This window comes from Myotis yumanensis, unplaced genomic scaffold (assembly GCF_028538775.1).
Source record: "Myotis yumanensis isolate MYYU_CA2020_CCGP unplaced genomic scaffold, mMyoYum1.0.hap1 SCAF_10, whole genome shotgun sequence".
NCBI classification, from domain to species: Eukaryota; Metazoa; Chordata; class Mammalia; order Chiroptera; family Vespertilionidae; genus Myotis; species Myotis yumanensis.
The window spans coordinates 8386565-8399957 of NW_027223761.1; the positions used below are offsets into that span (position 1 = coordinate 8386565).

The window sequence follows — 13393 nt, forward strand, 5'->3', positions numbered from 1 at the left end:
AACAACTAATTGTATTCTTTTCTATCACAGATTCCCGAATCCTGACCTTCTTAGAAACCTACCTTGCCTCAGGCCACGAGAAGGCATTGCCCACAATACCTGGGGGATTGGGTCCAATCCACAAAGAGCTGGAGGAAGTTGCTATTAAATTTGTTCGTCTGGTCAACTATAACAAGATGGTCTTCAGTCCCTACTATGATGCAGTCCTCAGTAAGATCCTTGTTAGATCCTAACACGTATGCTCCCAATAGCAGCAATATTATCTACTCCGCTCAGATTGCCTGTTCTCAATTCTAATGTTGCTTTGGAAAATGGCTCTTTAGTACATTTCTATTTAATAGCATTGATTCCAAAAGGAAGAATATATTTATTGTGTATCACTATTGAAAAGACTTATTGAAAAATGCACTGAATTCTATTTTGAGGGTTTGTATGTATAAGTGCAAGTTTATAAGTCAAGAAAGCGTTTGTTATCTTGAGTTTCATAGGAAGCACTCAACTTCGGAATGGTTGACTGCCATGTGTCTCCACCCCCACTCTCTCAAGACTGTAGCTGTCTCTCCCAGAAAGCTGGGACTTCTCTTCTGTTACCGGGTAATTTTTCTTTCAGACACCCAAGAATGAAAGAGCATAAGCCATGACCTTGTCTAGACTTTTGCCCCTCTGGCACAGCCTCGAACCCCTTCTCCCTCCAGGTATTTTGTGATAAAAGGCCATAGATAGCCCAGCCGGTGTGGCTCAGTGGTTGAGCATCGACCTATGAACCAGGAGATCATGGTTCGATTCCTGGTTGGGGCACATGCCCAGGTTGCGGGCTTGATCCCCAGTGTGGGGCATGCGTGCAGGAGGCAGCCAATCAATGATTCTCTCTCATCATTGATGTTTCTATCTCTCTCTCCCTCTCCTAAGAATACATTAAAAAATAAAAATAAAAGGGCTGTAGTCTTACTGTTCACCACCACCCCCCACCCTGACACTGACCCTATTTATTGCCTTTCCCCTGCCTGTTTCAGCCAGAGCCCCAGAACCCATTTGTTCTAGAGGAGAGTTAATTGATTTTAAAGACCTTACTCTTTTATACAAAACTAGAGGCCCGATGCATGAAAATCGTGCAAGGGGCTCGGCCCTCGCAGCCCTGGCTTCGTCTGGAAGGATGTCCAGCTGTCTGGTCTAATTAGCATATTACCCTTTTATTATTATAGATTATTCCTGAGCCTGGATGATAGCAGTTACATGATTTATGATATCTACAGAGAGGAAGTTCTTTGACTCTTAAACTTTGGAGAGTTAAGGAGGAAATTGTATATATATATTTAAAATATAGTAATATAAAAAGATAAATGTCTGGAGTTTTCACTGAAAAATTCACTGTCATACAATTAACTGTTGTATTGATTGGATTAGAATTTCAGATAAAATAGTGTGAACTCACTACTTATTTGATAAGAAAGTCATAGAAAAATCCCTGGGTGTTGAGCACTATTTTTTGAGGAACTTCAGTGACCAGAATTCCCAACATATCTTGTAACTGAAAGAGGAATTTTGGTCTCATAGACTACCTGCTCTATTAAAAAATATAAAATGTGCATGTGTATTTCAGACAGAGACATTGTATTAGCAGAGTCATGAAGTTATTGGAGTGGCCTCTAGCTGTCAGAACAGCAAGGGATGAAATAATGCACGGAATCCCTTTAGTAAAGGCAATGAGGACAGAGATCCAAAGTGGTGGTGGAGTAGGTGGAAACTACAGTCACCTCTTCCAAGGACCAAACGAATTACAACTGAAACATAGAACAATCATCCCGAATAAACAACTGAATACTGAGGAGAAGTCTTATAACCAAGGATTTACAGAAGCCACTTTGAAACTAGTAGGAAAGGCGGAGATCCGAAAGCATTGGCCCAACTCCAGCGGACAGCTGCTGAGGTCCCAGAAGTATATCTCAGCTGTGGGGTGTTCTAAGCCTAGAGCACTAGGCCAGGAATAGGAACTCATATAACATCTGGCTGTGAAAAGCAGTGAAGTTTGTGTCTGCCAGGGAAAGACGAATATCCACTGAAGACCAACGACCAACTTATTTATTTTTAATTATTTTTAATTAATTTTTATTTACTGATTTGAGAGAAATATCGATTTGTTGTTCCACTTAGTTATGCATTCATTGGTTGCTTCTTGTATGTTCACTGACCCAGAAGCAAACCTGCAACATTGGCATATCAGGACAATGCTCTCGCCAACTGAGCTACATGGTAGGGCCACAGGCACCCTCTTAAAGATCCAAGAAATCTTAAAAGGCCTACTTTAAGAAGACGAAGAAGAGGAAGAGGAAAGAGGAATATAGTTTAAAAAATAAAGTGACAATAAATACATACCTATCAATAATTACTTTAAATGTAAATGGCTTAAATACTTCAATCAAAAGACATGAGGTAGCTGAATGGATAAGAAAACAAGACCCATATATACAGTGTCTACAAGAGGCCCACCTCGGAACGTGAGACACAGAGACTAAAAGTAAAGGATGGAAAACTATATTTCATGCAAATGGAAATGAAAGAAAAAGCTGGGGCAGCCATGCTTATTTTTGACAAAATAGACATTAAAACAAAGGCTGTAAGAAACAAAGAAGTACACTACATAATAATAAAAAAAAAGGAGCAATCCAACAAGAGCATGTAACCCTGGTAAACATTTATGCACCCAACATAGGAGCACCTGAATATGTAAAGCACATCTTGATGGACATAAAGGCAGGGATTGACAGTAATACAGTCATAGTAGGGGGTTCTAACACCCCCATTGACATCAAAAATCAGTAAGAGAACAGCAGCCTTAAATGACACACTAGATCAGATGGATTTAATTGATATCTTTAGAGCATTTCACTCCAAAGCAGCAGAATATACATTCAAGTACATATGGAACATTTCCTAGGATAGATCATATGTTGGGACACAAAACATCTCAATTAAATTAAGACGATTGAAATCATATCAACCATCTTCTCTGACCATAGTGGTATGAAACTAGAAATCATACACAAAAAACCTGAAAAACACACAAAGACATGGAGGCTATGCCGAAACCAGTTTGGCTCAGTGGATAGACTGTCGGCCTGGGGACTGAAAGGTCCCAGGTTCGATTCCGATCAAGGGCATGTACCTGGGTTGCGGGCATATCCCCGATGGGAGATGTGCAGGAGGCAGGTGATCGATGTTTCTCTCTCATCGATGTTTCTAACTCTCTATCTCTCTCCCTTCCTCTCTGTAAAAAATCAATAAAATATATTAAAAAAAAAAGACATGGAGGCTAAATAACAGGTTACTAAACGATGAATGGATTAACAATGAGGTCAAGGAAGAAATTAAAAGATACCTTGAAACAAAGCAAAAAAGAGTAGGCTGGAGGGACGGAGTTGGAAGCAGCCAGATGAACATTGACCCCGTAGACGTAAACCAGGCTTCAGAGGAGGGAAGGGTTGATTATATTGGGAAGAATTCAATTTCTCCAAGTACATGCTACACATTTATGTATTTTTTGTTGTAGTCAGAGATGCATGCTGTATTCTGTGGCCAGAAGTCATATTATTAAAAGTTTAGACTAAAGGACAAATCTTCCCTAGTTTTATTGGAAAGTGATAAAAGTTAAGTAAGTAGAACTAAAAAATCAAAATTCAATTTTTCTAGTGTGTTCAGTGAGGTCACTTCTGGGATTGGTCCTATGATTAAGGTTGCTCTGTGGCCGCTGTGTTATATGATAGTAGCTCCAAGCCCGAGCACCCAGGGGCAGCACTCCTTTGCCTACCTCAGCCCAGAGTATTGGGGCTTTTCTCCCTCCCTCTCCAAGGGTGAAGGAGAGGAGCTTTACCCTCAAATACACTTCCTGTAGTTAGTCTTCCTAAATCTCAAGAATTCTTTTGCTTTCTTTTGTAAGAATTAGCTCTTACAGTATTATTTTTCCCTCATGAGTTCCTAAATTGACAAAGTTAAGTTTGTTTGAAATTGTAATGCCTCACAGACTCTCATGACCACCCCCGCCTCCCCCCACCTCCTTCCACTGATGGAGTTCCTTCCACAAGTGGCAAAAGCCAAGAGTGAAGGAGGCAAAGTTCAGAAGCACAATATCCACATTGAATTGTTTTGTTGTTGCTCTTTGAAGGTAAGTGAGCCAATTTTTTTCCTGGAATCTCTTATCACTAAGGGCCCTAGCAGGTTTGGCTCAGTGGCTAGAGCATTGGCCTGCAGACTGAAGGGTCCCTTGTTCAATTCCAGTCAAGGGCACATGTCCAGGTTGTGGGCTTGATCCCCAGTCGGGGATATGCAGGAGGCAGCTGACCAATGATTCTCTCTCATCACTGATGTTTCTGTCTCTCTCCCTTGCTCTCTGAAATCAATAAAAGTACATATTAAAAAAATGGATCCCTCATGTTTTCAGTTAGTACCAAAAAAGATTAGGGAGGACATGCAGTTAAGTATACACACAATAAATAACGTATGACCCTTCCTTGTAATGTTGATGGTATTGGCTAAATAACATAAGTAGCTATTTTAAACAAATTCTGAACGAAAGCAGCAGAAGGAGACAAGACTTATTTTTTTTAGATCCTTTTATTTTTTAAAGGATTGTTTTAAAATTTTAAACTACAAAACAGATTCCATACATTCTGCCATAAATAAAACAAACAATAAGGCAGGACTCTACATAAGCAAACTGAGAACAACTGTTTTCAGAAAAATGTGATAAAAGCTTTACAATCATAAGCCATCCAGTTTTAAAATAAAACTATTGAAAACTCACAAAATCTTCAAGTGGCACATACAACACACCCTTGAAGAGGGAACAAAATGTGGTTCTGCCATTTTGCACTGTTCTCAGTTCCATGTTGTAAAATTCACACAGGTTGTTGGTTTTCTTTCTCAAGAACCATATGATAGAGGCACCAATGACAATACAACTTTGTTTCCAAGAACCTTGTAACAAAGCATTGTCTTTTAAACATATGACGTAGGAGGCAAAAAGGGAATCCTGGATAAAAGTTTTCTTTTAGAGGCAGGTTTTGAGCCTGTTTCACCGAATTCGCTTCTGCTGCCGTGCTCTATAAATGTCATGAACAGGAGGGACAACAGCTCCCTTTTCCTCGTCGTCATCTGAATCCTCGTTGGGCCTTTTGACGGCCTTGGTGAGTACTGCATTACTTTCCACCGGGCCATTGCCTTCCACAGCGAGCTCTGGGGCTCCGCCAGTAATGAGCCTCACAGCTTCCTCAACAGCTGTTGAAACAAAACAAAAAGGGCTTTTGGAAGATGCTGAAGATCACAGTGCCATGAAAGAGTAGGTATGTACTACTTTGGCTACTTTATAGTTAATTCACACCCTACTATTAGCAAAGCGTGGTATAGTGCTACTAACAATAATTAAGGGAAAAGACAAAAGCTGCTAACTTCAATAAAACTTTTCATAGGCGAAGTCTCATAGTGCCTGTTCACATGAATAGAAAAGATAAGCTTTTATGACATGTTACTTAGTGAAACTAGAATATGAAGAAGTCTCTGTGCCAAGGGTCACTCCGTTTCTTTGTACTTCTATGAGATGGCTAGCTAGTTTTGGAAACTTAAGTGGCAAAGATTAACAATCTCTCCTGCATAGGAGACAACAATGTGAATTCCACTCTAAGAAGTGGAGTTTTCATGACTTACTATTGGGTATCTTGCATCTTCGGAAAATTTCCATCAGTTCATCCACTTGTACGAAAGGACCCTATTTTGGTATAAATAAATTTTATTTATTCTTAAACTTTTTATTAAAAATATTTTTAAAATTACAGTTGACATTCAATATTATATTAGTTTCAGGTGTAGAGCATTGTGGTTAGACATTTATGTAATTTATGAGGTGATCCCCTGATAAATCTAGTACCCACCAGGCACCATACATGGTTAAAAAAAATATTTTTTAATTCTCAGATTTTATAAACAAGTTTTATTGATTGATTTGAGAGAGAGAGAGAGAAACATTGATTTGTTGGTCCATTTATGCATTCATTCTGTGTGCCCTGACCGGGGATCAAACCTGCAACCTTGGCACACGGGGATGACACACTAACAACTGAGCTACCTGGCCAGGGCCATAGTTAAAATATTATTGGCTATATTCCCTATGCTGTAGTTTATATTCACGTGACTATTTCATAACTGCCAACTTATACTTCTTTTTTTTAAAAATATATTTTATTGATTTTTTACAGAGAGCAAGGGAGAGGGATAGAGAGTTAGAAACATCGATGAGAGGGAAGCATCGATCAGAACAGCTGCCTCCTGCACACCCCCCACTGGGCATGTGCCCACAACCAAGGTACATGCCCTTGACTGGAATCGAACCTGGGACCCTTCAGTTCGCAGGCCGACGCTCCATCCAGTGAGCCAAACCAGCTAGGGCCAACTTATACTTCTTAATCCCTTCACCTTTTTCATCCAGTCTTCCAACCCCCCTCCCATTTGGCGACCATCAGTTTATTCTCTGTATCAATGAATCTATTTTATTTTATTTATTTTGTTTTTTAGATTCCACAAATAAGTGAAATCATATCTTATTTATCATTCTCTGTCTGACTTTTCTCACTTAGCATAATACCCTCTAGGTCCATCCATGTTCTTGCAAATGTGTATTATTTCATTTTTTTTTATGACCAAATGATATTGCACTGTATATATGTACTATATCTTTTTTTAAAAAATATATTTTATTGATTTTTCACAGAGAGGAAGGGAGAGGGATAAAGAGTTAGAAACATCGATGAGATAGAAGCATCGATCAGCTGCCTCCTGCACACCCCCTACTGGGGATGTGCCCATAACCTAGGTACATGCCCTTGACCGGAATTGAACCTGGGACCCTTCAGTCTGCAGGCCGACGCTCTATCCACTGAGCCAAACCAGTTAGGGCTGTACTACATCTTTATACAATTGTTTACTATCCAACTGGACACTTAGGTTGTGTCCTTATCTTGGTTATTGTAAATAATGCTGCAGTGAACATAGGAATGCATATATCTTTTCAAATTAGTGTTTTGGATTTCTTTGGATAAATATCCAGAAGTAAAATTGCTGGATCACACGGTAGTTCTATTTTTAATTTTTTGAGGAACCTCCATACTGTTTTCCACAATGGCTGTATCAGTCTGCATTTCTACCAACAGTGTACAAGGGTTCCCTTTTCTCCACATTCTCACCAACACTTGTTTGTTGATTCATTGATGATAGCCATTCTGACAGGTGTGTGGTGATATCTCATTGTGGTTTTAATTTGCATTTCTCTGGTGATTAGTGAGGTTGACACAAATTTTAATCCCCAAAATCTGACAAGTTAAAAAAGCACTACTTTATATTTCCCATAATACAAGAGGAAAAGCACGCAGTTACTCTAACTCACAGAGCAAGTATCTATTAAGAAAACTGTGAACTAACCTGGAAACAGATCGGAGGAGGGAGAAGTTTCATTAAAACAACAGCTGCAGGTGGTACTGGGAATACTCCACCGGGTACAGGGTGTAAACCCGGAGCTATAAGAGAGAGAAAAGCAAGAATCAGACGATGGAAGAATTCTGTACATTTAAGAGCTAAAATAAGTAATTTGTACATAAAGATGTTCCAAGTCTATGTTGCTTTTTTCTGGACATTTTAAAGTTGTGTTCAGGGCTTTATACATTTGAACAAACTCAAGAGGGTGAGATAGTGAAAGCCGTCTCGACCCCATGGCAGAAGAGTAAACTTAGATGACTTTGCATAAGACAACCCAGGGTCTGAACTAAAGTCCATTTGTCAAAGACCATTTCTAAGCCTCACAAGTCATTTGTTCAGCAATCCTGTTCAAAGTCAGTTAGGTATTCAACAACATATTTAATCATAAGGGGCTGGTTCAAATAGGATCTAGAGGGACTACTGTCCATTAGTAAGTATAAATAATACCAAATAACATGACTGAAGTAAGTTTCCAGCTGTACAGATAATCTGTATGTAGCAGCATTTCTGAAAGCTGTCTAAGTATCACTGTCAAAATGGGTCACTGGAATCTGGGTTATTGAGTTTTTTGTTTTAAAGACATTCTTAATATAGTTCAAAGATTACAGTCCAGTCACTGTCATAGTGACCCTAGTCTAATAGTGAACCTACAATGGAAAGGTCACATTTCTTGCCCCCCCACACCTCTGGATTTAAATCAGTACTGGATCTAAAGTTATGGCTTACGTGCTAAATGTCGTGGCTGAAATGGAATCATCTGCTGAGTATCTGGTTTAGGGTATTCTGGTTTTCTATCCACTTCATCTTTCAGAACAGGCACTATAGAAGGAGCTACAACTGGGTCTGGAATTATAGCTGCTAGCTTAGCACGGGAGACATCCTGAAAATGCAGAACAGAAGAATCCTAAACCTGAAAAAGGGACTTATAGAGTATAATTGTGCAATTCTACAATCTTGAGGATACACTGAATAATTGGGTAAAGACCACAGAAAGAGAGAATGGAGAGGAATAAGCAAGAACTTGCTGATGGTAAAGATTGTAAATACTCAACAAGGAAAGCTAAGAGGCTCTAAAGATTTGGTGTTTTTTAATCTTACCCAACTTGTTAAGAATCATTTAGGGGTGGGGAAAAATCATTTAGGACATTTGTTAGATAGACACAATCTTTTGTGGGTAAATACGTAAGACTGGGCACCAAGTACACTAGGTTAATTTGGAAGAAAATCTGCAATTCTGACACCTCCCTTCCACTGGAATTGAACAACATCCATTTAAATGAAGAAGCTAGATTAAGTGAGGTCCTGCTTCATGAAAGCTAAAATAAAGTTTATCATTGCTTACACTAGTTAAGATTAAGAAGATTTTGTTAATGAAATAAAATATTCCCAACATACAATTACAGGAAGAAGGAACACTTATTGAGCAGCCATTATTTGTCAGATAATTCTGGCCCCTTATTTCTTTTTTAATGAGGAAAATAGTAACATCTCCGTTTTAGTGAAGTGACTGAAAACTCAAAGAGGCTGTGGTATTTCCAAGGTCATACAGCCAAGTAGAGAGGATTAGGAGCACAGGCCTCTCTGACCTCAAACCCATCAGTCTTCATTTTAGTATCTGGCAGTGCCCCACCAGGGCCGAGAACAACTCTCCAAAGGAAGCCTCCTATTAGCAGATACCCCACCCCAGAGAAGTGCCTCTGCTACAGGCAACCTGTGTCACTCTACCTGTCTGGAATCAAGAGTTCTTTTGCCACCATCAAGGGATATACAAGCTTTCACCTCAAATTCTGCTCACATGCAGTTGGAGGCAAATCTAAATGAGTAGGCCCACTGGGAATTACTCTTTTCTCACATTCCCTCTCTAACATGCTACACACACAGAAACACATGAATCTTTCCAAATAAAAGAGTAGAAAGAGAAATATAAGATGGAAAACTCATAGTCAAGACGTTCTACTTGGAGATAGCTCTTTATTTTCATTAACTTCCAGAATTTCCATTTTCATCTTTGCAAAGTTGAGACTTTTTCTAATAAAGTCACACAGTCTAAAATATCTTTGGCTTTTCTTTTTTTTAAAAAATTTTGTTTTATTGCTTAAAGTATTACAAAGAGTATTACATATGTCTCCTTTTTTTCCCCCCTTGACATTCCCCCGGCCTCCCCTACCCCCCAGTGTCTTGTGTCCATTGGTTTGCTTATATGCATGCATACAAGTCCTTCAGTTGATCTCTTACCCTCCCCTACCGCCCCCCCAACCCTCCCCAGCCTTCCCGCGGTAGTTTGACAGTCTGTTCGATGCTGCTCTGCCTCTGTATCTATTTTTGTTCATCAGTTTATAATGGTCTTTATTATCCATAAATGAGTGAGATCATGTGGTAATCTTTGGCTTTTCATTGAGAAATAGTTAAACTAGAAGGAGAACCTGCTCAGCCCTGGGCAGTAACCCCTTAGTTCAGAAAAGGAACTTGGGACTGGCACAGAACTGGAGCATCCATTAATAAAAAGGTCTGAAGTTTAATTATGAGTCATTTTTCTCAAATATTTCAACCTGGTTTGGACAGCAGAACAGTGAGACCCAGGCCCAAAGAGGGCAGCGAGGAAATGGAGAACGATGGTCAGGAATACCCTAATGCTGGCTGGATTAAGGGGACCAATCTAGGACTCTTCGCTTTGAATTTCCAACTTGGTCTTTGCTAACATGACCAAGAAAAATCAAGAAATAATACAACTGTCCTAACCGGTTTGGCTCAGTGGATAGAGCGTCGGCCTGCGGACTAAGGGGTCCCAGGTCCGATTCTGGCCAAGGGCATGTGCCTTGGTTGCAGGCACATCCCCAGTGGGGAGTGTGCAGGGGGCAGCTGATTGATGTTTCTCTCTCATCGATGCTTCTGGCTCTCTATCCCTCTCCCTTCCTCTCTGCAAAATACCAATAAAATATATTTTAAAAAAAAAAGAAAGAAATAATACAACAACGGTTTTCTCAGCAAGGGATATTTCTGGACCGTGTAAGGATTAACTTTTCCTCCTGGTCGGAACAGGTTCAGGTAGCCAGATTTGTTTTCTTATGACTCAGTGGTCTACACAGAGGAGTTCCATTCCTAGATAAGCTAATTTCCTCAGGGGCCCCGTGGAAGGATTGATGTTTCAAAGATATAGATCCCTCAAGGAAATTTACTGATTTAACAAACTGTAACATTTCTTCATTATACCTACAAATATGTACCAGGAGCTACGTTTGGTTTAAGATCTATTCAAACACATTCAGCTTTAAGAACTATTGAGGAAAATATAATACCTAAGATGACAGTCATATTTTCTTTTGTTTTTCTTCCTTCCCAACACCTCCATCTATCTGCCCATCAGACATTAGGGCACTGACAATTTCAGGGAATGAAAGTATTTGTTAAATTTCATTTTGTTCAGTACTTTTTTAATAAAATCCTCACCCGAGGATATGTTTACTGATTTTTAGAAAGAGAAAAAGGAAGAGAGAGAGAAAGAAACATCGATGTTGCCTCCCGAATGCGCCCTGACTGGGAATTGAACCCACCACCTTTTGGTGTACAAGATGACACTCCAACCAACTAAGCCATCTGGCCAGGGCAGTACATTTGATATTCAGTGTTTCATAAAACCAAGAAAATTCCCTGAATTTTTTTCTTGTTTTCTGCAAATCTATTCTAAAACTAGATTATTTTCTACTTCAGAATTTAGAGTGAAGTTTATCCATGAAGTGTGCTAAAACTTCGGAAAAGTAAGGACACTACACACATCTTGACCCTAAGTACATACCTTATAACCAAGTGCTTTTAGTTCACTTGCAGAGCAAGGATATAAATCCATGAACTTGTATCTATCTACCAGTAAAGCTGTTTCTTTGCCTTCATACTCTTCCTTGAATGCTGTAAACCGTCTTTTCTCCACTTTGAGTATACTAGCTAGATCACCAATATTACTTTCAAAAGCTAGAAATCGGGCCCAGATTTCTCTGTAAGAAAATAAATATAATCAATACTTAATTGTTCTGGGTTTGGGGCAGGAAATCCATTTATTTAAAAAAAGCCTTATACTTCCCCCTCCCTTTTAAAAATTATGTCTCTTTTTTATTATAGACTTCCAAACTATAGAAAAATAGAATAGTGCAACAAATATATCATTACCTAATTACCTAGATTTTATCATTACTAATATTTTGCCATATTTGCTTTATCTTGTTTTTATTTAAGTATTTGAAAGTAAATTATAGACATCATAATATCTCACCCTAAATACTTTTATATTTAAGCTCTGTTGTGATTTTTTTACTTATTTAGCATACCTTCCTATTCTTTGTCGTTAATAAGACAGATATTTACCCTGGAAAAGGTAAACTCCAGGTGGAAGACCTAAAAAAACAATCTGGATAGATTTCCAATTTCTCCTGAATAATGTGGCTTCACCTTTTGTCGCAGTGGCATGAATTACAACATAGAATACATTCTTCATTCAATTTTATGAATAAAAATATAAAAGCTCTCTATTTTTCCCATTAGTATGGATCACTGAGGATCAATTTATGCCTCACTACTATTCTAAAACAGCCAAAATTAATTCTCTGAGGCTCTAAGTGTCATTATGTGCCACTGTACTAAAGTAATATACCGAATACCTATTACATACCAGGTATAAAACTATCACAAAAATCCGACACTGGTAGAGATTATTGTTACTTGATGGGAAAGTAAGGATTGGCAAGGTTATGAGATCTGCCCAGGGTGTAGTTAGCTAAGCTGGAATTTGAACCCAAGACTTCAAGCCTTACTATTTCCACTATATCGCTACTTCATGTTGTTCCTCTGGTAAAACTGATAGAGGTAAAACCATAAATCAGGAATATAATGTGTCAAACAAACTTTCAATCTATAAGAAGCTTTGTTCTCAAGGGAGGTAAAATTTCAGAACACTTCTCTTATTTGTTCAGATCAATTTCTAAGGATATAGTAAACTAGAAAAATATATAAAAATAGTCAATAATAAATTGCTAAGGCTTCTCTCAAAACAATTCTGATCAGTATGCAAACACTAAAAATGTATCTTTAAAAACTAAACAAAATTTTTTTAAAAAATTATCTTAAACAGATATGAAAATATTGCATGTAGGCATTTGTAAGTTAAGCTTCAAGAGAGATGGGAAATTTCTCCTGAAATTTATATTCAACAAGCAAATGTTCATTCCATAGATCACAATTCAAGTATTCAAGCCACATTAGGACCTGACCAGCAAGTTTTCATGATGACTTACCCTGACTTTTCAGGAGGAAGGCTTCCAGATGTTAAAACGCGTTCAAACAAAACTCGGGTATTATTGTCCTCTAGGATAAAAGAGTTTTTAAATATTAAAAAAATTGAGTTTCACAATTCAGCAGTGTATTTGCACATGCATTAACTATTATCACAACCAATTTTTATAGATGAGGGAACTTGAGGTTCACAAAACTAAGGTAGTTAATCTGGTTCACTGTTATTGAGTAACCGAGCTATAACTTGAAACCAGGTCTTTTTACCTATAGTTCATCCCACCTTGCAGTTGTAATGTAAAACTATCACCAGGTCTGAGCTTGGCGTCATTTGCCTTTAAAAATAATGAAAATTACATATCTGCTGACATTAGAAGTGGCAGTCTGTTGATATTTTTAAATACAATGAGTGGGAAGGATGGCAAACTCAAATTGAGATATAGTTGAGTTTCTTATTTTGCAACACCAGGACTACTCTGTATTTAGGTTTAAATTCCTATATAGGTACAATAATATCTAGACTGGTAGACAAATATGCAAATGGAAAATGAATTAAGAATGAGGAGAACATGCCCCACTCTAGGTTCTCTCTCTTTTG

At 38.3% G+C, this 13393-nt stretch overlaps 2 protein-coding genes across 10 annotated transcripts in view; one reads left to right on the plus strand and one right to left on the minus strand.

Annotated features, from left to right (window-relative positions):
• Positions 1 to 5751, plus strand: part of TCP11L1 (t-complex 11 like 1) — a 32409-nt gene extending 26658 nt beyond the window's left edge. For 6 of the 9 annotated variants that reach the window (XM_070427746.1, XM_070427750.1, XM_070427748.1 and 3 more), the window contains one exon: positions 31 to 5751. In XM_070427746.1, coding sequence (XP_070283847.1) covers positions 31 to 233 — 203 coding nt within the window. In that variant the 3' untranslated portion in view covers positions 234 to 5751. The remainder of the gene's footprint in view (positions 1 to 30) is intronic. The other 3 variants (XR_011472954.1, XR_011472955.1, XR_011472956.1) reach the window with 1 other exon arrangement.
• The window catches only part of CSTF3 (cleavage stimulation factor subunit 3), a 72308-nt gene continuing 63537 nt past the window's right edge, over positions 4623 to 13393 (minus strand). Inside the window, exons 16-21 of the mRNA XM_070427745.1 lie at positions 12801 to 12870; positions 11312 to 11507; positions 8245 to 8398; positions 7465 to 7559; positions 5698 to 5758; positions 4623 to 5271 (exon numbers count right to left, since the gene is read on the minus strand). Coding sequence (XP_070283846.1) covers positions 5069 to 5271; positions 5698 to 5758; positions 7465 to 7559; positions 8245 to 8398; positions 11312 to 11507; positions 12801 to 12870 — 779 coding nt within the window. The 3' untranslated portion in view covers positions 4623 to 5068. The remainder of the gene's footprint in view (positions 5272 to 5697; positions 5759 to 7464; positions 7560 to 8244; positions 8399 to 11311; positions 11508 to 12800; positions 12871 to 13393) is intronic.